The sequence below is a fragment of the Lepisosteus platostomus genome, chromosome 19 (assembly GCF_059453375.1).
Source record: "Lepisosteus platostomus isolate fLepPlt1 chromosome 19, fLepPlt1.hap1, whole genome shotgun sequence".
In the NCBI taxonomy this organism is placed as follows: Eukaryota; Metazoa; Chordata; class Actinopteri; order Semionotiformes; family Lepisosteidae; genus Lepisosteus; species Lepisosteus platostomus.
Genome location: NC_142629.1, coordinates 12,745,036 through 12,768,836, shown reverse-complemented (window position 1 = coordinate 12,768,836; position 23,801 = coordinate 12,745,036). Strand labels below are relative to the sequence as shown.

The following is a 23,801-nucleotide window of genomic DNA, read 5'->3' as shown; positions in this document are numbered from 1 at the left end:
ATTAACTCCAGAAAGAACTTTTAAAAAATGATATGCCCGACATTCTCCTTGTTTATGAAACTTGATAAACATGACAGAAACCAGTGTCTCTGTGTTATATAGCACCTGTTATGCAACACTTTGTGAAACTGAACGCCTACTGAACTGTACACGGAGAAGATTTCAAAGTCAAGGGATGCTGTCAGACTAAAAGATGTTAAAGAAAAATGCTTCGTTTGGCACTGGCAGAAAAATGTACCTGTATCATTTTTCACATATTACCCCTGTAATGTACCTCTGATTGACATGGGAGATTGCACAACTCTTGAACAAGCAACAAATATTGAAATGGAAAATTGTACAACTGAGTGTTTTAAATTATGACTGTGCAGTTTATTGAAAATGACCATCTTCTGGACTCCCTTTCTGCTTTCTTCTGAAACCACACTTACACAGCCTCTGTACCCAGTAATTACGTGCGGTAATTCACCACAAAACAGCCTATTCATGTTTTGAGGAGGATCAACACTAAGCTGGTATTTGTACCTATTATACAAACCCTGTGTGCCAAGCTCCGTGATTACCATTAAGGCTGAAGCAATGCACAGATTAATCAATATACTGAACTGTCTGATTGATGTTTAAACCTGGGCAATATTTTCCTCTGTTGAGCTTGGAAAGCAGGAGTGTTCTGTCTGAGTAATGTTTGTTCCTGCCTATCAGTTTGTCTTCAACTTTGTGCGCAACTGAGAATAAGTCTATTATTTGACTTGCTGCAGCTGAACCAGTATCATTTTACCAATTCTTGAAGTCGTGTACTGGCAGTGCACTTTTTATTAGACAGTTTGGCTTTTACCTTTCTAGGGTTCAATAATCGATAACTGTGACCGTAAATGATAAGCACGTGACCGGACATTTTCTGTCCCTGCTCCCTTGTTTTCCCTTCCTTTGACTCTCTTCATATTTAAACCCAAAATTCACCTTTTTACCAGGACCTATGATTGCCCTACATTCTATCCTGTATTTTTTAAGTTTATTCATTTACTTTTTATTGTTTTTTTTTATCACTACATACAAAGTACTTGGGCTGGAAAGGGCTTTTTATAAATAAAGTCAGGCTTGGAAAATCATTTTGTGATAGCAAAACCTGTGGCATCACTCCTGGTCTCTGATGTTTTATTTTACCACAAAGTGCAACAGCTAAATGAGTACTGTTGAGGAAAGTGGAGCTCTCACTGTGAAACTGTGAGCTGGGAGAAGCCGAAACCAGAGGGCAGGTCCTGCACTAAGCCATTTAATAAAGGACAATTGTGTCCTTCGGCACGTTTGGATATCCATTGTGAGATCACAGAACAGTGCCCCAAGGGACTCATTACTAAACAAACGCCGAGAGATCTCTCAAAGGGCAGATGAAGATCACTAAGTCATTAAGCGAGTGTATCCTGTTTACGGAGAGAAATCAATGGGTAGCCTCATCCTCCCCAGTGCATCCTGAAGAGGCGCTGCCCCTCCAATCTCTGGCTACGGCGTAGCTCTGCCTGGAAAGCCACAATCCAGAAGGTTTGATGGGTCACCCTTATACCTGCAATTTCTAATACTAAGAGCAATGTGTTTTGTTTCCACTGGAGAGTTAGCTTAGTTAGGTTCTCTAGAATAAATCATAGCTGTAAATTCCTCTTTTAATTGAAACAATTAGCTGTATTAAATTGACCAAAACTCACATGTGTTTCTAATCTTTACAAACTGATAATTTATAGGCTGGACTTTAAATATTAGGCAGAGCCTGTGACTTCTCAGGGCTCTGGATTGGATACCCCTGATCTGGTACAATGCACAATTTTGAAAAAAAGAAAATTCCTTCTGCATTTTACTGTACAGAGAGGTCAGCTTTGATCAGCTTACTCCAGAATCAGAGCAGACAGTAAACAGAAGCTAGACAGGCATCACGACAATCCCCCCCACCCCAACATGCATCCTGTCCATATTGCCTGGTCATACGCTGTTCATCATCTTTGGGAATGTGTCTATACTCAGCTTTCATGCTGAAACAACACAGAGACGCCCAGACGCTAGGTAAAGACAGCACAGGCTTTGTGCTGTCAGTAGACAGCTATTAGCATTTGTTGTCCTGTCATTTAGGTCACTGTCAAGCAGCACAGCAGGAAATTAAACTGCATGTTTTTAAAGCCTCCTACATTAAAATCAATGGAAAAGACACTTTTTCTACGTAGAAAAGTGTATTTTCTGCAGAAAGTTATGTCTTGAGACTTGACGACAATTCCCACACAACCCAACAATAAGGCTCTTAGAATAAGGTTTATTTGTCTTAATAGAACTCATCCTGTCAAAGCCATTATATGACATAGCAGGTTTACTTTAGAAAAACATGACTAAATTAATTTTCTTTAAGTGAGAGGTGATCTTGGGTACTGTGAAAAATACTTTACTGAAACAAAGATGAGAATCGTGAACTGGCTTTTAGAAAACCATACATATTTTACACTATGCAAAAACAACTGTGGTGATAGGGTCTCTCAGCAGTCCTGCATGTGAAAACCTTCTTTTCTGCTTTGTCAGCTGATTTTGGTGGTGGAGGGGAGTCCCTATTACCTGTAAAGCGCTTTGAGTGGAGTGTCCAGAAAAGCACTATATAAGTGGAAGCAATTATTATTATACAACAGTAAGAAAGGTTCTAGAAAAAAAAAACATTTATGAATGCCATCCATAAATGTACAAAATGTTTCCCAGTAATACCTACATTAGGTCTTTTTGCCAAACACTGTTGTTTATGGATCATAAAACAAGAAAAGATTTAAACACCATGAATAAACACATTCAAGTGTATAGAATTTAGAAACAAAATTCCAGGTCTACTGTATGCCTGCACCTTATTATTCTCATGCATCTTTCTAAAATATTATTTTTAAAAACTTTCCATTAAATTACAGACCACAGGGGCTATGTTCTCGTAACTGGTACCATGGCAGAAACTGGATTTTGAATTTCAAAAACTTTTTTCACAGGCCGAAAACAAAACAAAAAATCAGATCTGATTGTATATGTAACGCTGCTAATTTTGAAGCTAAATTAAAATCAAGAACCGATTGCAGTGGGGTAGAAAATAGCACACATCACCAAATTAAACATATAAATTAATCTAAAATTAACTGTACCAGTTAAAGAAGAGTTTATTTAGACACCCTGGAAACTGAGCAGATTCTAATTAGGTAAAGAACAAACAATAAAATAGTTCCCTTACAATCTATCTCCATTTTTCCCCTAAATATGATGTAGGTAATCAAACCTAAGAAAATGTTGGATCTGAGTCAGAAAAAGATGCATGGTGACTGAAGAATCTCAAACTGTGGGACTTAAGATAAAAATGACCAGCTCATGTTTTTAAAATATTTCAGCTTTATTTCTATTGATCAGGTATGGAGACTTCCTATACCAGCAATTGTGTTTATAACAGTCTGCATTACAGAACCAATGGAGAGACTGGATTGTAATAAGTAGGTCATAATCAGTCAAGTGTTTACAGTTGGATATTCTGTAATCCTTAATCTTCTTAGCAAAATGTAAATTCCCTTCATTCAGCACCTGCTGTTTGTTTTGATAACTTCAAGAAGACGAGACACGTTTTCCAAACCTCCTGACATTACGAAGACCAGGGCAGGAATTATTTTGGCTCGTCGGCCCCTTAACCTCTCCGGTGTTAAAAAGGCCAGGTCAGGCTGTCTGCTTGTCTGACAGACCTCTGCCAAAACAACTTCCACTTTCACCCAGACTACCTCGGGCTTGTGGCAGATCTATCAGGAGCCCATTCGGAAACATGAACAACAATGCAAAACTGACAGGAAAGATAAGCTGACACAATTGCATCTCGTAAAAGCTTCTGCGTGAAGCACACCAACATTGCTCATACTGTAGTTTAGATTTCTGGGGTATCTCTGTAGAGTCTGCAAGGTAAATGCAAACCAAATAAAATACATTCAGCACATAAAAACATTTCTTAATGCTACTTTGTTCCACACAATGGGTGCGCACCAGAACAATTCAACTGGAAATCATTCTGCAAAAGCAAATCATTTTAAGCCAGAAAAATAAAACTGGAAATCATTCTGTATACAGTATGTACTGAAGGTCCTTTTACAGCCAACACTGGTGTGCTCCACGTTTAGCAATGTTTTCAGTAGGGGGCAGCATCTGTTTCATTCACAATTTTGAAATTCTTCTCTTCGGGATTCAGTCCATGGCAATTTAAAGAGCATGTTTTTCTTCTTTTCCTAGAAAAAACAGCCCATTGCTTTTTTAGATATAGACAGCAGATATTTTCTACTTTTCTAGATATAGAAAGGAACAATTAAGCTCCACAAAACTGAAATATAAACAAAAATGTATTTTAAATTCATTTAGGAAAATGCTGGCTTCCAATTTTGATAAAATAGATCACATTGTGCGCTCGTTTATATGGGTTTATTAAAGTACCTGACCCCGGGCTATGTAGTGATAAACGTGAACAGGACTGTACAATACATATTGCTTAACTTCCTGCATGTTTAAGGGAAAGTCCCGTTATTGTGTGCACGAACATTACAGTAATTTTTAAAATTACTGGAAAAGGGATTCCTAATACCACACAGCTGTACAGTACGTGCAAGGGAAACGCCGGTCCCCCGTGAGGGCTCGGTCACAGTATCATCTTACAGCACTTCCATAACTCAAACGGGCCGAGCAGCGGCATCATAAGGAATTTTAATTTACAGCGTAAACAAGAGCTGTATTCATCTAGAGCGCTTTCTGTTTTGAAACGGAAAATCACCCCCTACAACCACCAGCAACCCGCAAAAGAGATGACTCAGCAGGCGTGATTTATATCATATTACGGGGTGAAGCGCTTCAGCCTTCTTAAGAAGCCGCTTTTGAAGGATTGGCCGGAGTTTAGGAGGGGGTATACATAAAAAAAAAAACATCATGTAAGTATGCGTTACAATAACATACCGCCCGGTCTCGGAAGGGGAGAAAACGGAAAACTGTCAAGACACCTGCGGCACAGCGAAGCCGCACTTTCCTGTCAGCGTGAGCGTCAGGATCCCGAGGATTGATGGAGGCTTCGGGATTACTAACCCCTAACCCCGCTGTCAAAGACACTTAGTACCAGGATTTTGTTAGGGTACTTTTTTTTTTTTCGCTTGCTGGCTGGAACTCCCCGTCGCCACCCCCTGCTTCCTGGGCTCGCCCAATGAGAGAGGCCCGGGGCCCCTGCGGGCTCGCTGATTGAGGGAGCGGGAGGGGGCGGAGGGGACGTGTGGCGCACACACACACTCGCACTGGGGGCCGGGGCCACTCGGGAGCGCTCCGAGCAGCTGGCGTGCGCATTTACGCGAAGCACTGAGGGTCTGGCTCAGGGGGGCGGGGTAGAGAGCTCGCACAAACAGCGGAGAGGCGGCCCACATTGTTGTCTCTCCCCGCAACTTTTCTCTGCATGTACTGGAGGGGAGGGACGCAGAGGCGCAGAACAGGTTGTTTTCCCCACAGCGAGAACTCCAGAAAAAGAAAACCCGGAGGGACATGTGTTCGGGATTATATGGAAGTCCAATGCCTCCCTTGGTCGTCCCGAGGAGTCGCAGTTTTGCTGACCAGGTGAGTTGTTTTTAAACTGAAATCGAGATTGTTCCACGGGACTCCCGAAGCTGGAGAGCAGCAGATGTCAGGAGCGAGCGAAATTATTTCGGAGCGAAACTGTATTCAGTTTTGAGAACATGGTGCTGGCCTAAACTAGTTTCAAGTAAGAGAAAGCACGTTATAAATGAATACCCCAAACAGAAAAAAGATGCCATAAACAGCGATGTGCATCATGCGATATATGTAGACTTTTAGAGGTATACGAACTGTATTTCTTGTTAGTATACATTATTTTGGGGGGAGTTTAATTGGTAGAATCAAGGTGAGGACTGAAGCACACAAATCTTTGTGATTTGATGTAAAAAGTGCAAGGTATCATTATATAAAATATCAATGATGCATTGCACTTACAACATACAACTTTTTAATCCAGAGGAATCTCCAAAAGCTTTTCATAAAAGCTCCGATATTCACTTCAGGACTCTGAAGGAAGGTCGCAATGTGAATGAAACTTTGAAGAAATCCAACTAATGCTTATTTTCGGCTCAAGCGGCAGTACTCTTGACAGATGCAATACTGACAACACAGGAAATGACCAGGAATGATCGTGAGTTTACAAAACTACTAGTTTTTGAAAAGGGGGGGTATATAATTCCAGCACGTCAAATCGATAGACTACGAAAGGACGTCTTTTCGTTTCGGCAAACGAGCATTTTTTAAATCGTCTTTCAGTACTAAAACTGCAGCACGTCAACTCACAAGCGGATCAAGACGGCTCTTTTTTCTCGTGTTATTTTGACCGTGTTGATCATGTTCTCATCCAGCGGTATCGAGTGTCTGTACTCCGTGGTTAATAAACGGGCTGCGCCAGTAAAGTGTGTTTGATCCTGTCACCGATACAGCGATGGATTATTAACACGCTGCCGCTTTGAAGCGGAGCACCAGCACAATGGCACCGCGAGTCTGATACTTACTGTAATGAGAGCCGTTTTGAAGAACGCGGCGACCGAGCTTATAATACATTTTTTTCCTCTTGTGAAAGACAAATCACCGAAATTAACGGGAAGTCTAAGTTACCAGGTAGTTCAACGCGAAAAATCGTTTCCCTGTTTTCGTAGTCGAATGCGCTTAGTGCTGTGTGGTCTATAGTGTTCGAGATACGCGATCCGCGTTAAAAAACTTACTCCATGCCTGGCAGGGAGAGAGCTGTGGTGACTTGAGATACAGTCCCGTAACATCCTATGAGACAGCGATGATGCAGATTTAGTTTTGTAACTGAATAGCGAACAGCGAGGCTTTGTTCATAAAGGATTTGATTTATTTGTTCTAAAGTGCCCGTGTACACAAAACAGACTGATCGACAAGTGAGTATAAGTGAATATTATAATAATACCCCCAAAGCGTGTACATAAGAATAATCAGAAAGCAGTACATAAACTGAAAAGTATCAGGGGCAGCCATGCACAGCAGAATTGTATCAAATCTTATGATGGACATCTGTACCTGTGGCTTCCTACTAGTTAAGAGGCAGAAGTTAACCCTGACAGAAAGCTCTTTAGAGTGACGGCCCAGGGACTGTGTGGATTGGAAACCAGAAAGACCTGTAACCTCACAATATCGCAGCTAACTCAGTTCACTGGGAGGTTTGTAGTGTGCTTCTAGGTGATCAGCTGGCCCATCACTGCTATGGTGAAAGAAACGAGTTTGTTGTAGGAGAGTGCCTCCTGACTGAGGAGCCTCAGATCTCTGTTACAGATAGAGGCCTCTGGCTTTTCGCGCCCAGCCTTTTCAAAGTGATTTTAATTAAAGAGTAATGTAGTAGCTACAGTTCAAGTCCCACCTCCTATCCAGAAATAACTGAAGCAGGCTGCAGACTCAAGTTTCATATTAAATCACAGCAAAACCCGTTAAGAATTTCAAAGTAGTTGCAAAATATGGGTATAAAGGGGTTGGAACGTTTCAATGGAGGCCCGTTAGGAAATTGAAAGGAGATGAAATTTGGACCAGTATTCCTTCCATGCTTCACCTTAAGGAGAAGTTTGTTTCTCTCGGTCCAGGGTAAGTGTCCATTTCCCATCTACAATGGCTTTTAAAAGTATTCACCCCGTGACACACATCACATCTTTTTGTGTTACAATATGGAATCAATGTATTGAATTGGGATGTTTTGCCATTGATCGATACAAAAGACTATATAATGGCCAAGTGAAAAAATTCCTCCGATCCTCCTAAATTAACTATAAATATAAAAGAGAAAAAATCTGATTGCACAAGTATTCATCCTTTTTGCCATGATGCACCTAAACAGGTTCTGGTGCAACACATGGTCTTTAGAAGTTCCATAATTAATTGAATGAGTCCGCCTGTGTGCAATTAAGGATCTTCACATCAGTTCAGGTTAAATACACCTATATCTGGGAAGACCCACAGTTGATTAGTACAGCTTTATAAGGAGCAGCCAAAACAAATCCAGGATAGGGTTATTGGGTTATACCCAATCAGGGGAAGAGTATAAGAACACTTACAACACATTGAACACTCTTCAAAGTGCAATAAAGTATTACAAACACATGGAGAAAACATGACACGACTGTGAATATGTGCAGAACAGGACACCCTCAAAAACTCAGTATCTGGGAGAGGAAGGCACCAGTGACAAGAGGCCACGAAGAGGCCAATGACAACGCTAAAGAAATTACAGTCTTCCACGGCCGAGATGGGAGATGCTGTGCGCACGACAACATTAACCTTGGCGCTTCACAAATCTGGGCTTCACGGGAGAGTGGCAAGATGAAAGCCAGTGTTGGAAAAAACTCACATCCACCTCGACTACAGTTTGCCAAAAGGCATGCAAGACTGAGACCAAGATGGAAGATGAGTCTAAGGTCTGATGGAACCAAAATTGTCCTTTTAAGCCTCTATACTAAGCGCTATGTTTGGTGCAAGAATAACGGTGAACATCACCCTAAGAACACCATCCCTGCTGTTTAGCATGGTGGTGGCAGTGGCATACTATGGGGAGTCTTCGCTGCATCAGGGCCTGGAAGACTTGTGAAGAAAGAAGGCGAAACGGGTGCAGCAAAGTACAAAGAAATCCTGGAGGAAAGCCTGCTTTATCTTCCAGCAGGACAAGGACCCAAAACATACAACCAGAGCCACACTAGACTGGCCTAAAAACAAAAAAGGCAAAGTTCTGGAGTGGCCCAGTCAAAACCCGGACCTCAATCCAACCAAGAATCTGTGGCAGAAGTTGAAAATTGCTCATCACTAATGGTCCCCATTCAACCTGAGGGAGCTTGAGAGATTTTGCAGTTTTAATAAGCTAATAGAGATGAAGAGAGCCAAGAAGACTCAAGGCTATAATTTTTGCCAAAGGTGCCTCTATGCCTGTACCAAATACTGACTCATGGGGGGGAGGGGGATCTACCAAATTTTTTCACTTTGACATTATGGAGTGTGTTGTGTCAATTAATGGCAAAAAATACCAATTAAAAACTTTACGATTTCAAATTGTAACAATAAAATATGAAAGTCGTAGTTGGGTGAATACTTTTGGTAGTCACTGTGTAGCGAACCGGACAGTTGTAATGCGCTATACTGGTGTGAAATTTGACACAGAATAAAAATGACCAGACTACAGTTTTTGTTCTGTATTCAACCCTGGAGACAAAGTTGTAGTGAACTCCACAGGATCTAGCACACAAAGACCGTGAGATTGCTTTTCTCTCCTTTCTGTGTATAGAGAAGAAGAGCCAATGTACAGCTTCTTTTAATGTGCAGCTATGAATTAATGTAATGTGATATGAAACCGAAGTGTATGACATGCTCTCCAAGCAAAATGCTTGCACAGGGATTCATATCAAAGCGTGGCAAAGACAGTAAGGGGATACTGAATTACAGAAGCAGTGTATTATCCACATTTCCTAGTAAGCAGCCAGCACAGTCTTGGCTTTGATCAGCTCACTCAAGTGGTTTGAGCCAGACATTTGGCACCCAACAACAGAACAATGCCTAGGAGAAGGTCGGTTGTTTTCTCAGCATTATTAAAAGCTCATACAGAGGCAATATTCAGGAGGATGAGGGAACAGAACTGAAACAAGGAGCTGTGTCAGTGTTCTTGGTCTCATGGAACGAAACAAAAGACAATAGCTGGATAGTCCTGCCAAATTCCAGCTACTGTAGAAAGAACTGATAAGGCAAACAAGACTTGAGGAACAAAGTAACAGAACAAGCCTAACATGGTCATTAAGGGACAAGCAGCACCGTATCAGAACCTGTAAGTTTGTACCCAAACAGTCAATTGCTGCTGTCAAGAACGGCGCACTTTTATGAGAAGGGGAGCTCAGAGGACGTTTTCACCAACAGAAGCTGTAAAAGGTTTACAAACGTCAAATTGCAATGTAACACAAAAGCCTCAGAACTAAAAACACTTCTAAATTATAAAGTCGTGTTGCATAAGGATCTTATTGAGATATTTTCCTCTTTGTCAGCAACGGAGGTCAAAAGCTTGTATAAGCTGAGGTTTTAGCTTGCCTAGAACAATTATTCAAGGTTGGTACAGTCGTTACAGAGGCTTTTTTTGCAGCATTGACTAAACAAGAGCGTACACAGCAGCTTAGCTTGAAACGCTTCCTAATACACTGCCCAAATTCCTAACGCCACCTCTACATTCTTCAGAGAGCCTTTGTTTGCTGCCCTGTGGTATGTGAACTGCCAGGAGTCTTGCCTCGTTGTGCTACAGTAGGAGTGGCAGGAGGATCTCTCAATCAGCTGTGCTCTGCCATCCAAAAAGGTCCACTTTGTAAGCATCGAAAAAGAGGATTCATGAAATTGGCTGAACTCAATACCAGTTTTGCAAGGCAAAATGACTTCTGTTGGCACAGGTGAAGGATCTCTTCCAGTTTTGCTTGTAAAGTGTGCAGTGCTGCATGAAGTTAATGTTAATGCCTCCAGGGTAGTTACAATGAATTGAGATCATTCTCCTGTTTTGGTTGCTGTGACTGAAAAGCCAGGTGTAAACTCCAAAGAAGAAGAGTTTGTGCTGGGCAGGAATGGGTGGGGGAATTTCATGAAGAGGAGTGCTTGTAATTTCTGATTCACACGTAGCACTCTCTTCAACTAATGGGAGCCCAAATGCTTCTGTCACGTGTGATCAGCTTTCCTCATGTGCAGTTTGATCGACCAGAGAAAGGAAGCACAGCACAGCTAAGACAGTTTCACCTGAAATGTAGTTAAGCAATAAACTGAGGCTTTGAAGGACTTTTTGAAAGAAAAATAACAACACATACTAAGTGGTATCTCAGCTGCATCTGATTTCAGAGAGCTTCCGTTAAATCGCTATGGTTGTCTGGTGTCATTTCTGTTATTTTGCAATATTTGTGTTCCTGAGAATCACGCTGAAATGTGTGCATTAGAAACACTTGCTATATTTACGGAGTTCAGGCTGTAGAGAGGAATAGCATCGTAGCTGATCACCTTAGTCTTTGCTAGACGAGCACAAATCCAGCTGCCAAATGTCACCAGTAGTGTGACCTGTGGGAGCAGGTTTCTTTTAGAAATGTATTCTTTATTTCATTTATTAAGGTCGCTGTAGCTGGGTACATGATGAAGAGAAACAATGTTTTGTAGAACAGAGGCTAATGCAATATACTCACAGCAGGATCTCTAGTATTGATTTGACTGGCCTGTTAGCTGTTCAGAAACACTACTTTGCACAGGTTAGCGGAGGAGCCTTGAGGATCTGAGTGGCTTTCTTTGGCCATCTTAGTAATCTTTTGTGTTAAAAGGTGACGCGTTAGAAGGGATGCTCTTTCACCCAAGAGGCCACTGTATACAGCCACAATAAAGAAAACCGGGTTTATTAGCCCTATAGTGTTGGTAATCAGTAATGTACCACATCAGATAATACTGTACATTTTATTAGAAGACACATTCGGTACTAATTTTAAAAAGATGAGGCTTAAAGTTAATGGTTTTTAAATTTCTGATTTCTCAAGGAAATGTTAGGTCATACCTGTGTGCAGTCTCATTCACAATGCAGCCTGGCTCCTAAATTCATGCAGCTGCAAAGTAAATTTCCTTTCTCGCTGTTTATGCAGACATTTGGAGAATTTCAGACTATAAACTCTTTTGTCTGGACTAAAAATAATAACAGCGATTATAAACTACAACAAACATTCATAGCAAAACTAAATATAGTGTTCTAAGAACCACAGAGACTGCCTAAATAAATTATCAGGCATGTTTTGGGTTCTAATAGCAGAGGTAATCACTTTGAGAGACAGCAGTTATTACTGAAAAAATAAAGCTGCTTTTCTACTCTCTTTAATGAGAGCTGGCTACAAATGAGGGCTGTTTTGGAAGATGTGGTTTGTAAAGAAAGCGAACTAAAGTATAGTCTTTTTTTTTTCCAAAAACAGGTATGATCTAATGTGACGACTGCTTACCTGTGAGTGTTTTTTTCTCCTGAACTGTCTCAAAGAAGAAAGGCTTTTATTCTCCCTAATTATACCGCCATACAAAACTGCATTGGGAATCCAGGTTCCCACAAACTCTGAATTTAGAAAAAACAAACACTGCTGTTCTCATTTAATTTTGACTTTTGATGGCGAATTGGGGCTGCCACAAAAGGACTTATTTAGCTGTTGGTAAATCCAGGCCTGCCTGTGCAATTCTCCTTTCATGGGCAGACAGATGAGTGTGTGAATACATGAGATCAGAAGGATGTTGTTCTAATTTTATAATCCCCAGTGGTTTTGCAGGACAGCCCAGAAAGGCACACGTGAAGCACACTAGTGGGATTACTGAGATACGAGAACACAACTAGCAAACTCATTTTTTGCAATCGCAGGTAAATGTCAAGCACGTGCCTTGTGGACTGCTGTGTTTTTAGCTCTAAGAATGTAAAAGTGTGCAAACAAGTGGAAGGTATCCATCTAGCTTGTTTGATCACAAGCAGTTAGTTGATCTGAGGAACTCATCCAGCTGCTTCTGGTAAAGAAGTCAGGACATCGTCTTCGACAACGTGGCTCATCAGTTTGTTCCAGACTCCTTTGTCAGAGAGTGTTGCCTGATCTCTCTTTTAAATTCCTTTAGCTTCCAATTGTGTCCTCTGTAAATGTTATAGTGGAACATCAGGTTGAGCAGTGTTGTGCACTGAGTCTGCGAAGACTCTTGCTCAAAAGTTGGTTCTGCTGGAATCTGCAACAAGTGTTGGTTTCTCTGCTTACAATATGAGACACTTTCTTGGAGTGCATTCACAGCTCTCCCAGAAGGCCTATGCACACTACAGAGGAATGTCCCTGTGAAACAGTCCAGGAGAAAAAACCCCAACAGTGCTAAGCTTGGTTGTATAATTCACCATCAATACAGAGTGCCTGGGATACTCTACATGGTTACTTTCCCCCTGGGCTTTGTATCTTAAGCCAATTGTTAAGAAGCTGTGTGCAACATCCTTCATCTCAAGAGAGACTTCAGGAGAGTTCTCAAGTTTCAAATGGGATGAGTTGTCAGTTAGGCTAATTAACATCACTGTTTAAAAACACAGTACGAGAGTGTTTATTGACTGTATGGAACAGTAATGGAGACCAATGATATGCCTGACGTGCAGTCTTTCAAGAGGCACGTCCATCAGTCTTTGAAAGCCAAATTTGCCCGTGTTTTTGCTTAACACAGTCTCTTGAGCTGTACGTACCAATTTTGTGCAGGCTTCTCCTTGCTTATTTCTTAAACCTATTCCTGTCAACAGCCTTCACAGGAAGGCAGTTGTGATGCTCATAAAATAAATCTTAACTCTGATCATCTGAGTATCAAAAATTGTGCGTTTCTGTGCCACCACAACTTCCTACAAGCTGTGGCTGTCCAGAGAAATTGTGATTACACGGGAAGTGAAACGGCTACTCCGAAAGAGGCGAAGAAAACCCTGGCACAGTTCAGGTGCAGAAATGATAGGAACGGGAGTATCCTTAAGTGATTACTGCCCACGCGAGGCGAGTCCAAGGCACATCTATCTTGGAAGCCAGAAGCTGATATGTGGTTGGGACTGTTCTTCACTGGGAATGGTGGGAGTTGCAGTTTTTAAATAAAGAGGAAAGCTTACAAATGCAAATCTAAAGGAGTCCAGAAAGCTGAAACAGCGACAGCTTTGTACCTCCACCGATGCAGATAAGCAAGATGTGCAGTACAGACAACCTCCAGATGGGTCACTGTATTAACACTGATTTCACAGTATGCTGAAACTCAAAATGCTTTTTTAGGCAGAAGAAACTCTGAAAACAAGAAAGCAAGGTTGCCTTTACTTTGCAGTAGTGCTTATTTCTGGAGCACAGGCTCTGTGAGGCTAGATTCACAGTATTTAACTAAGCTTTCTAACAAACTTTAAAAAAGGGTTTTGAGAGGTATGGCCAGTTTTTTCTTCATGTACTTTTGAAGCCAGGATATTTACAAAATCCACTTTGCTACCATGAGAAGTCTAGACTTGAGATTTCCTGGAGTCAGGTTTGGGGAGAGCAGGTTGATAGGGGAGTGTCAAACGACCAAGCCTGAAAAAGAAAGGTGTGGTCCTCTTTCCAGACAAAGAATATCCCAGGAAAAAAATTCCCTGCTGTCTTGCCCTATCTATTGAGCTCCTCCTGCTGCCTGTCACATTCCTTCATCTCAGCCTGGGCTCTATTCAAATGCACCCAGAGAATTAGTCACCTGAACGCGTCTTTTCAGCAACCAGGCCCTGCACCTGTCTCGGGGACCAAGAGCGAGGGAGGTTCTGAAATTGCAATTCTACCCCCACCTCCCCCCCTTTTCGCTGTTCCCCCAGTCCCAAATCCCTTTGCCTTGCCTTCCAAATAACACAGACTCTGGGATGAAGGCAGCCCTCAGCCAAGTGCTGTGTGCGTCTGCGAGTCTGCGGTCGAGCCCGAGCCGTGCAGTGCCAGAAAGGCTCCACAGTAGCAGGTCACGAAACAGAACAGAGGCGTGATCCAGCTGCTGGCTGTGTCCTGTTGCTGACCACTGCCAGGCAGCTCTTTACACAATTCAATTAATCGGAGCAGGGAGGGATGAAGGGAAGCAGCTGTTGTGTAATGAAAGGTTTCCCACCACACGAGAAAAGGAAAAAAGACTGGAGATACAAACTAATTATTTGCTTAGCAGACGCCCTGACTCACGGTGACATACAACGCATATAAAGTTGATGTGACATTTAAGTGCAAAGAAAACAATTCAGCAAGCATGATAAATAAATAAAATGAAAAGGCTTGCACAAAGCTGGGAGTGGAAAACAAAGCCGAACAGCAAAGACTAAAACAATATTAAGACCATACAGAGTGTGGACACAGAATAGAAACCTAGACACCCTGTAGATGTGTGTTTCTCGTTTACTGTGAACAAGTGCAATTTTGCACAAACTCAGCAGATTTGAAATATTGTTCTGACTTTTCTGTTTTTTCAGCTCTTAAAGCACAGAAAAAACACCTGCTATTCTGCAAACTGAGCCACAAGCAAACTGATCAACTGATTAAAAACCACTGGTGGTATTTCAACAATGCTGTTTTTGAACAAATACTTGACAGATCAGTGGCATTCTTTTGGAGAACTCGGATAGATTTGGAATTAAAGTCTGAATCGAACTTTGTCTGTTTAGCCTTTAAGAAAATTTTTGACAAAATCAGAAACTCATATTTGCCACAGCTGCAAAGAAAACATTTAGCCTCCCTTTATATCTGATCAATCAACAAGGCAAACAGGAAGATATAATGTTATTTCATTTTTTGTTACTGTTATGATGACTCTCAAGATATGCATTTTCCTAACCTTGTTCTGCCATGAACTGATGGAGTCAGTCATCATCATACGCAGTCACTATTGGGCAGTTATGGTAGGGTTGGACGGGTCTGAACAAAACAGACATGTGATTGGGTAAATTGAGTGGAGGCGTGTTTCCTCCTAGAGGAAACCTCTCCAGTTGAAGTCTGGAACCAGGCTTCTTTTCCCATATCTGCCAGGTCAGTGCTATAGTGAGCATGGAGAATGCCAACAGCCAAGGTCCTCTCTTACCGTTTACAATCAATACCTATGTTTAATATAGGTTCAGATACCATCTAATGGTAAAAATCAACTTGTACTTACAGTATAATGTTATATACTGTATAGTTAATATATGTAACTGAATCTGAGAATTTCTGCCTCCTCTGATGAGCCACAGATACTGTAGGATCCAGCCTTAACAAGCTCAGCACATATCCGACACTTGGCTAGAATCACCTCCCATTTGCACAAAAAACAAAGGGGATGAGTTAGAGAAGGGAAGGGTTATCGCACAGCCTTCTGTGACCTCGGCATGAACCCCTACAATGTTGTCATTCCTCCTTGACTCCCAGCAGGACCTGGGCTTTGAGGTTTTTATTTCCTCGCTATAAATTGCGAGCTGAAAGGCTGAACTCCCAAGCCCTGCTCCCTGAGTCAGGAAGAAAGGAAAGGGGGGCTGGATCTTGCCAGCTAAGATTGACCGTACATAAGAGAATCCTGCACACTCTTGCCAAAGAAAACAGGCAGCTCATTAAAAGGAGGGAGACAAGTGCATTGCTCTTCAGAAAGCACCACACCGCTCCAGGCAACAGAGAGGATAGGCATTGTTACTGAAACAAAGCTAAAGGGGGCATTTTAATACACGGATCTGTTGCATATCCAACTTCAATATGGAAACCTTCTTTAAGAAAAATTATCTGACAGCACTGAGAAGGAAACCATATGACACAAAGCAAAGAAAACTGAAAGTGGGAAAAGAAAATCACTGTACTGTAAATCTCCAGTTTAGGTATGTCACGATTTCTACTGATATTTCGTATTAGATTATTAACACCCGACGGAGTCTAGTTCTGGTCAAGGTGAATTGCCAGTCAAGATGGATAGGCAAGGGAAGATTGGTATGTTACATCCAGTGCCAGAGAATAACAAGGTCTTGTCTTCTCTGTCTTTTCAGTTGAACCAGTGATCGGAAGTGAAGCCCTGCAGGAAGATCGCTATGTGGAGCTGTATGTTTTACAATGAGACAGATCACAGTGTGGACCACCAGCTCTGCCAGGACTTCGGGCTCGTCCTGTCCGTCTTCTCCCTCATCTACCTCATTGTGTGCTTCCCCGTGGGGCTGTGCTACAATGCTCTGCTGGTGGTGGTCAACCTCTACAACAAGGTCTCCATGACCATGCCTGATGTCTACTTTGTCAACATGGCCATTGCCGGGCTCGTCCTCAACATCGTGGCCCCCATCGAGCTGCTGGGACCTAGCTACACCAGGTGGCCCATCTGGGACTACAACAACGAGATCTACATCACTTTGCTCATACTGTTCAACATCTCCTCTTTGGTAATCATGTACTCCACCACCCTGCTGAGCCTGGACTACTACATCGAGCGCGCCCTGCCGAGGACGTACATGTCGAGCGTCTACAACACCAAGCACGTGTGCGGGTTCATCTGGGGCGGGGCGGTGCTCACCAGCTTCTCCTCCCTCCTGTTCTACGTGTGCAACCACGTGTCCACCAAAATCATCGAGTGCTCCAAGATGCAGAACAAGGAGGCAGCCGACGCCATCATGATGTTCATCGGCTACGTCGTGCCCGCGATAGCGGTCCTCTACGCCTTGGTGCTGATACTGCGGATTCGGAAAGAGTCCACGCCGCTGGACCAGGACTCCGGGAGGCTGGACCCTTCCATCCACAGGCTCCTCCTGACCTCAGTCTGCGTGCAGTTTGCGCTGTGGACCCCCTACTACATGACACTGCTGGTCCACACGCTGTCCGGGGCGCAGGGGAGGTACCTCAGCAGACCTCAGATAACGGTGTATTATTTTGTCAGGTGTCTGGCCGAACTGCTGGCCTTTTCCAGCAGCTTCGCCATGCCGCTGACGTACCGGCACATGAACAAGAACTTCCCGCACAAGCTGCAGCGGCTGCTGGCGAAGCTGCGCTGCGGGAGGCCGGGGTGCTCGCACGAGCGCTCGGCGGTGCAGCAGGTCGTCGCCTAGGAGAGGCCGCGCCGCCGCCGCCGCCGCCGCCACCACACTCCCCTCGGATCTGGAGTCGCTCACCGAGGAGCGGCAGGACAGAGCAGCAGACGCCCCCGGGGAAATCGGAAAGGAAGTTAAACGGACGCCGATCACGGAGGAGTCCCGGCCCACCTGCGCCGGTTTCGTGGATTTGAGCGCAACGAGATGCGCCGGGATGCTACGGGAATTTGTTTGCATTTCTTGCAGAGCTGGCTACTACGAGGAAACCACTAAGTGCTTTTTTTTTTTTTTTTTTTGAGCGTGCAAGCCACTTTGTTCAAACCATGTTAATAATTACAGATTCCCCTCTTCCCCCTTTCCCCTGGTTTGCAACATCCAATTCCAAGTCCACTCAAGTCTTAAAAAAACAATACACTTCATGTATAACACACACACAATACCCGTACCTCATATTCACCCTGGGGCATTACGTAAAGAATCTCTCAGACTTCCAGGTAAACCCCAAACAAAGTCTCATAAGCTATAGCAACCAATTGTGGCTGTACAGCATTCTGGGATTTCTGGGAAAGTGGCCGTCTTTGTGGGAGAACAGAATTTAGGGTGTTAATGGTGTATATTTGTTGCTTAGATGCACAGGAGACGTGTAAATGGTTACACATCTACGTGCCCAACATCTGGCCACCTTCAGGAAAAAATGTGCTCCGCAAAGTAAGCATCTCATATTATTCACGGCTCAGTGAAATAACATTTCTAGAAAAGGCTCTCTGTCTCCAGCGGTGCTTATTGAGTAAATAATGAATTACAGAATTGTAGAGAAAAAAGGAAAAATGTTCAACACTTCTACTTAAAACAGCAATCAGGATGGTTAATATATAGACCCATGTGTCTTGAGTCTTGAAGTATTTCAGATAACACTATGTCGATACAGCCTAAATAAATGAAGAATCATTCCCTGCTGGGAGATGTTTCTCTGATCTACTCAAACACTATTCAAGCATGGGTTTATCTAGTAACCTGACAGGACGGTGCCTGTGGATAAACTTTATTAAAGTGTTGCAGAAGAATAGGACCAAGAGAAAAATATTTGAGAGTTGGTGTTGACCCACAAACAGCTGGAAGGAGACACCCTGCCCGGTTAATCTTTGCTTCTTGCGAGATCAAAGTCCCGTGAGTAATTCCTGACACTTTGAGTAGGAAGCCAGAGCTGTGCCAGTACTGTGTGACTGCTGAATTAGGCCGGCATCTCAGGGCAAGAAAAATAAACCTAGCGTGCTACTTGATTATCGATTGGGATCTCATGAAGTAATAACGTAATAAAACACTTCTTCTCGTCTGCCACTTTCATGTGATAGATGGACAAACTGATGATAAAGCTGTAGTTGCTATAAATGAATGATTTCATGGGGGGAAAAAAAAACTATTTGTGGAGTGTGACAGCTTACGTCTGTACCACACATTCAGAAAACATTCAGTTTAAAAGCATTGCTTTGGAAGAGTTGCTAGTTATTGTACTTTGCACCACCTACGTCTCGTGTGAAACCTCCCTGAGACTGTCCCTTGGATTCTTGCCTTCCTGGAACAAAGACACCCACTGAAAACCTGAGCCCTCATATTGTCACGACCTCTTTCGGTCATCACGGGCACGGCGCACAGGACTCCTCCATGAATAGAAGAGCCTATAGAATATACAGTCTACCAAAATATATATATATATTAAAAAGTACTGTAAGAGTTTTTTAAACCCACTTATGTAAGCAGAGTGTAGAATTATTTAATTTTCATGATGTGAAAGTGCAAATGTGTGACCTTTTTAATGTACAAATGACTATAATTTGTAAAAGCTATTTGTATATATAAAATGATGAAGTATCTGTATATATTGTACCCTAGAGGCTTAACAAACAGAGACCAGTACAAAATACAGTATTATTTTCTCACAGAGATATATTTAGATACTTTAGTTGATTATCTACAACACTTGCCTCTAATGAGTTCAAGACTGTTAAACCAATAAACTAACAGTGTGAATATTTAACACATTTTTTTTTTGCTTGTTTTTCTCCAGTTCTTGTGAGTGTCCAAGATGCGTGTCTCTTACTCAGTCGCATTCTGGTCTGTCTTGGAATTCCATTGTACCACAACAGAGAGCAAAACCAGGTTAATGACCACATCTGACTGTAGAAATGTCACAGTGAGACATTCACGCTCAGCAGTGTGTGGAATATGCCTGCACTGTTATCTTGTTTGCATGCATATAATTCTGTAATTATATCTTTAGAAAGGGGTGCAGCCCCGTTTTCAGATTTTTCCTTTTTACTTCTGATGGATCTGGGTTTAAACACAGCTCAAGAGGCATGACTTTCTCATGGCTTTTACAGGATACAGACCCAATCTGTGCTTAGTGGACTGCCTGGCCTGAAGAGCCATTTTGGGGTCCCGAGTATTAGAACAGTTATTGATTGGAAGAATTATTGATTTTCACCGATCTTTTACCACAAGAGTGCAAACACGTTCCACTATAGGTTTTCAAAAAATAATTTATTTAAGTTTGTGTGTTCAGGTTTAATACCAAACAAAGAATTAAAAAAAGACATATGGTAACTAAAAAAATGGAAACTTCATGTCACAAGTGTCAGTCAGCATCAAAACACGTAAGAGGGTGGTTTGAATCCTTTATATACAATGCTATGTATATATACATGATCCATGTTATGTGTTAAGAAGTGATTTAATTAGGATTAATATTACTGTATTTAAGCCTCTAATGCTAAATCATTAATAATGATTTGAGTGTAACTGGACCTGTTACTTCATAGCAGATAACTGTATATGGTACACAAGTTATATTATAATATGCACTTAAGTACATTTACTGCTCATGCAGAATTATGGTTAAGAGGTGGAAGATTACAAACAGGGAAGCATTCAGCCCAAGTATTCAGGAAACCTGTTTCAACAACATGGCTGTGATGGTCACAACTATTTCAAAGGCAAAACCAGCCTTGCTTTCACGCAAGAGGTAGGCCTTTTTAACTTAGGAAACCTTTGTTTAACAATACAGTTAACTGCCTCTCGTGACCTCTCATTGCTGAGTTAAAACTCCCCACTTCTTTCCAGGACTTGGCTCTTTGAGATCAGTTAAGCGCAGATGTGCAAACTGAACTGTGTCTGGAGATTAATTGTGCGTTACCTTTGCAACTGTGCAATAAGTTGCTAGTTTCTCACGACAGGCGGCTCCAGACATCAAAACGTGGGGTTAAAGCGGTGTAATGGTGGGGATTGATGCATATCGTCCGTGTTTTGGGTGTAGTCTCCCCTGGTGGCTGCTGCAAGAGCTGGAGGAGCCCTCAGCGACTCGCCCAGCTTTGGGAAAGCACCTTTCTCAGAGATGGGACTCTGCGGGGTTATCTCTCTCTCGGCAGCTGAGCGGAGAGGCCTGCCGCCGCCGGGCCACCCTTCCTGTGGCTCGTTTCGGATACAGAGTGAGGACAGCATTCTCGGAATTCCTCACACGTCGAAAGAGACGCTGTGGAGTTTGTCTCCGGACACAACAAGAATAATTTCCAGAGAAGTCCACACGCCACTGGATCAACGTCAACTTGCTCTTAGTAACTTCCTCTAAAACATTAATGAAGGAGAGGTTGTCATCCACTTCACACACATATACAGAAAAAAAATAGTACTGTGTACATATCGTACTGTTTAAATGCATGCGCTTACATATAATTTTAATACACAACGTTATTAATATTACACATGTTCCTGTGGAGTTGTGGTTTGCTACCTCTCAGTTTGAAACAGCCTCAATCTGGATTTGTAATTATTGTAGAAGGGATAAAATTTAAGCCAGGTCAGGACAAGACACCAGAGCATTGCACCTTTTAATCAGCTTTGAGGAGAGCCTCCTCTTAAAAAAAAAAACTAAACATTTCATAATCAAATGCTGCCGCAATTCCACAACTGCCTAATGGATGCACAGTGTCTATCTCACTTCCATAACAAAGAGCAGTAGCTCCAACTTCGACGAGACTGTCAATAAGCAAGCTCTTTGGTGCCCGAGGCTACAGTCTGTACAGCTGTGCAGAGTGTGAATGCCGCTGTAGACGTTAGATGTTAAAGATCATATGACATGACAAGAAAATAAAAAGTTGCTGTGGATACAACTCAGCTATAAATTGGTTTACAATAACCCACAGAGCATTTATCATTTTTCTTCATAATATACACCACACAAATGTGGTTTTCTACTTGAACTTATTTTGTCTCTTTACAATATGAAACCCGTAAAGCCTAACATGAAGCCATCGTAGTATCTCCTGTAATGTAAGAACTACAGGGTGCATTTGTAGACCATGAAAAAGAGCAAGGTAACTCGTTACAATCTCGCTGCGCTGGCTCTATGCCGCCACACCAGGAAAGATCTCCACTGCTGCCTTGGCGTCCAGGAGCAGCTGGCTGATGGCGGGGAGGGCAGTCTCTGGCAGACTCCGGGCACCCGCAGCGCAGACGCGCAGGAGCACAACTCTGAGCTCACAATACCGGCACTGTCCATTACAGGGCCTCAAGCCACCTAGACCCTGCAGATCAAAGTCTGCCTGTGCAGCGAGACAACAATAACATTTTTCTTAATTAAACCAACCCTAGGTGAAGATATGGGAACCATTAAGAAGATTCAGTAGTCCCTTTTTTAAAACAGCTGTACACTGCATATTCTCACAATCAAAAACTCATCTACGCTTGGGAAAACCACAAGACTGGCTTAAGGCAGGCACTATGTCTGGGCAGGAGTACAACAGACAAGTGTACTCAGTGTGCTGAGATAGGACTGTGTAAGCACTGTATTCGCCGACACAAGTTTAGTCATTAAGACGCCAGGCTTTCATCATCCATTTCTTCTGGGTTTACATGCTAACTGAGGTCTTCCGTTACACAATGAGATCGTTCCTTTTTTTTTCAAGCAGGCTGTTTTACAATTATTTTCCAGATAAAACAAACAAGAAAGGCTTGGTCAAGCACACTGTTTCTTCAGGTTAAAGCCAAGGTCAGTGACTTTAATTCACTCATCCCCTGTTTTAGCTTTTTCTTTTAGCCAAAGCTGGACAGTTGTCAGTGACTCTACGCTGTGTCCTTCACTAGTCCTAGTTGTATGGACAACAGCTAGAATATCACGTCTCTCCTGGTCTCCATTATCATCGCCAGCTAATGGATGAGCGCTGGCTTTCAAACTGCGACCAGTAACACAAAGCGGCCCTCCTGCCTAGAAAGGGAACCCAGGATCAGCTGAACTCAAGCCACCTTCCACACGCCAGCAGCGTTTATTTTACAAGCGCTGGGAACAGGGGGCCCGCGTCAACAGACACGGAATGGACCCCAGCAGTACCGAGCAGTCCCCCACGTTCAGCTAACCCCACCTCCCGCCTGCTCTGCCTCTGGTGCGGTTAACCAGCGCAGCAATTAATGGCACTCGGATGAAAGGAAGCTGTAACACTTCATCTGTTGTTCTCCAATCTCTGCGACAATCGCTTCAATTTGTTGATTCTGCGAAAGCTTCCAAAGCATCTCCAGAAAACCACAGGAACCTTGTCCCACCCGCCCCTACAACAACATCTGTTGTGCTAACCAACATATCAGATCAGACCCAGAATGTCAAGGAAGGATTTAATAGCTCATTAAAACTTATTTTGGCAGAGATAAACGGCACTGAACACTGCACACTGGATTTGTGCAGGCCAAACGTCCCAGCACTACTCACAGAGACACACGGAAAACGTTTACCAATGGAGTTTAAATCAGGTGTGCTTTTGTGAAATATCGCAGAGTTTACAACCAAGATCAAGATCAATACATTTCTCAAGTTTATTTCCACCAGGGACCAACTCTCTCCAGTTCTCCTCCTTTGACGAACATTTACGCTAAAAAGAGCCGGTAGGTAGATTAGAATTTAATCAGTAATTTTACTTAAAGCAGGGACCGGTCGGCACTGCACCAGGGACTGCTGTGGGTCCGTAGACTGGGGATTGAGAAACATGGCTCTAGATAATCTCAGTGATTATTCTGAGGGGCATGTTATAAAATAATCTGGCAGCCACCCTGGAATAACTGTAATACAGTAGCTCCTCTGCAGAGCAAGATTATGTAACCACTGGCTCAGTTGTGTTTAAAGAGATTTTGGTTTTATTGCTGGGTCTGAGCTGGA

General features: G+C 42.7%; 2 protein-coding genes and 1 long non-coding RNA gene across 3 annotated transcripts in view; 1 reads left to right on the top strand and 2 right to left on the bottom strand.

Moving 5' to 3' along the window:
- The window catches only part of chlsn (cholesin), a 129,552-nt gene that overhangs the window by 44,175 nt on the left and 61,576 nt on the right, over nt 1-23,801 (bottom strand). The window lies entirely within an intron of this gene.
- LOC148645119 (uncharacterized) lies at nt 3,376-5,164 on the bottom strand. The gene is made up of 2 exons (XR_015928486.1): nt 4,981-5,164; nt 3,376-4,265 (listed from the first exon to the last, which is right to left on the bottom strand). It is a non-coding gene; the product is annotated as an uncharacterized LOC148645119 (long non-coding RNA).
- On the top strand, nt 5,325-19,640 carry gpr146 (G protein-coupled receptor 146). The gene is made up of 2 exons (XM_088612844.1): nt 5,325-5,622; nt 16,580-19,640. Exon 2 carries the CDS (start codon nt 16,622-16,624, stop codon nt 17,621-17,623), a length of 1,002 nt encoding a protein of 333 aa, XP_088468970.1. The 5' UTR covers nt 5,325-5,622; nt 16,580-16,621; the 3' UTR covers nt 17,624-19,640.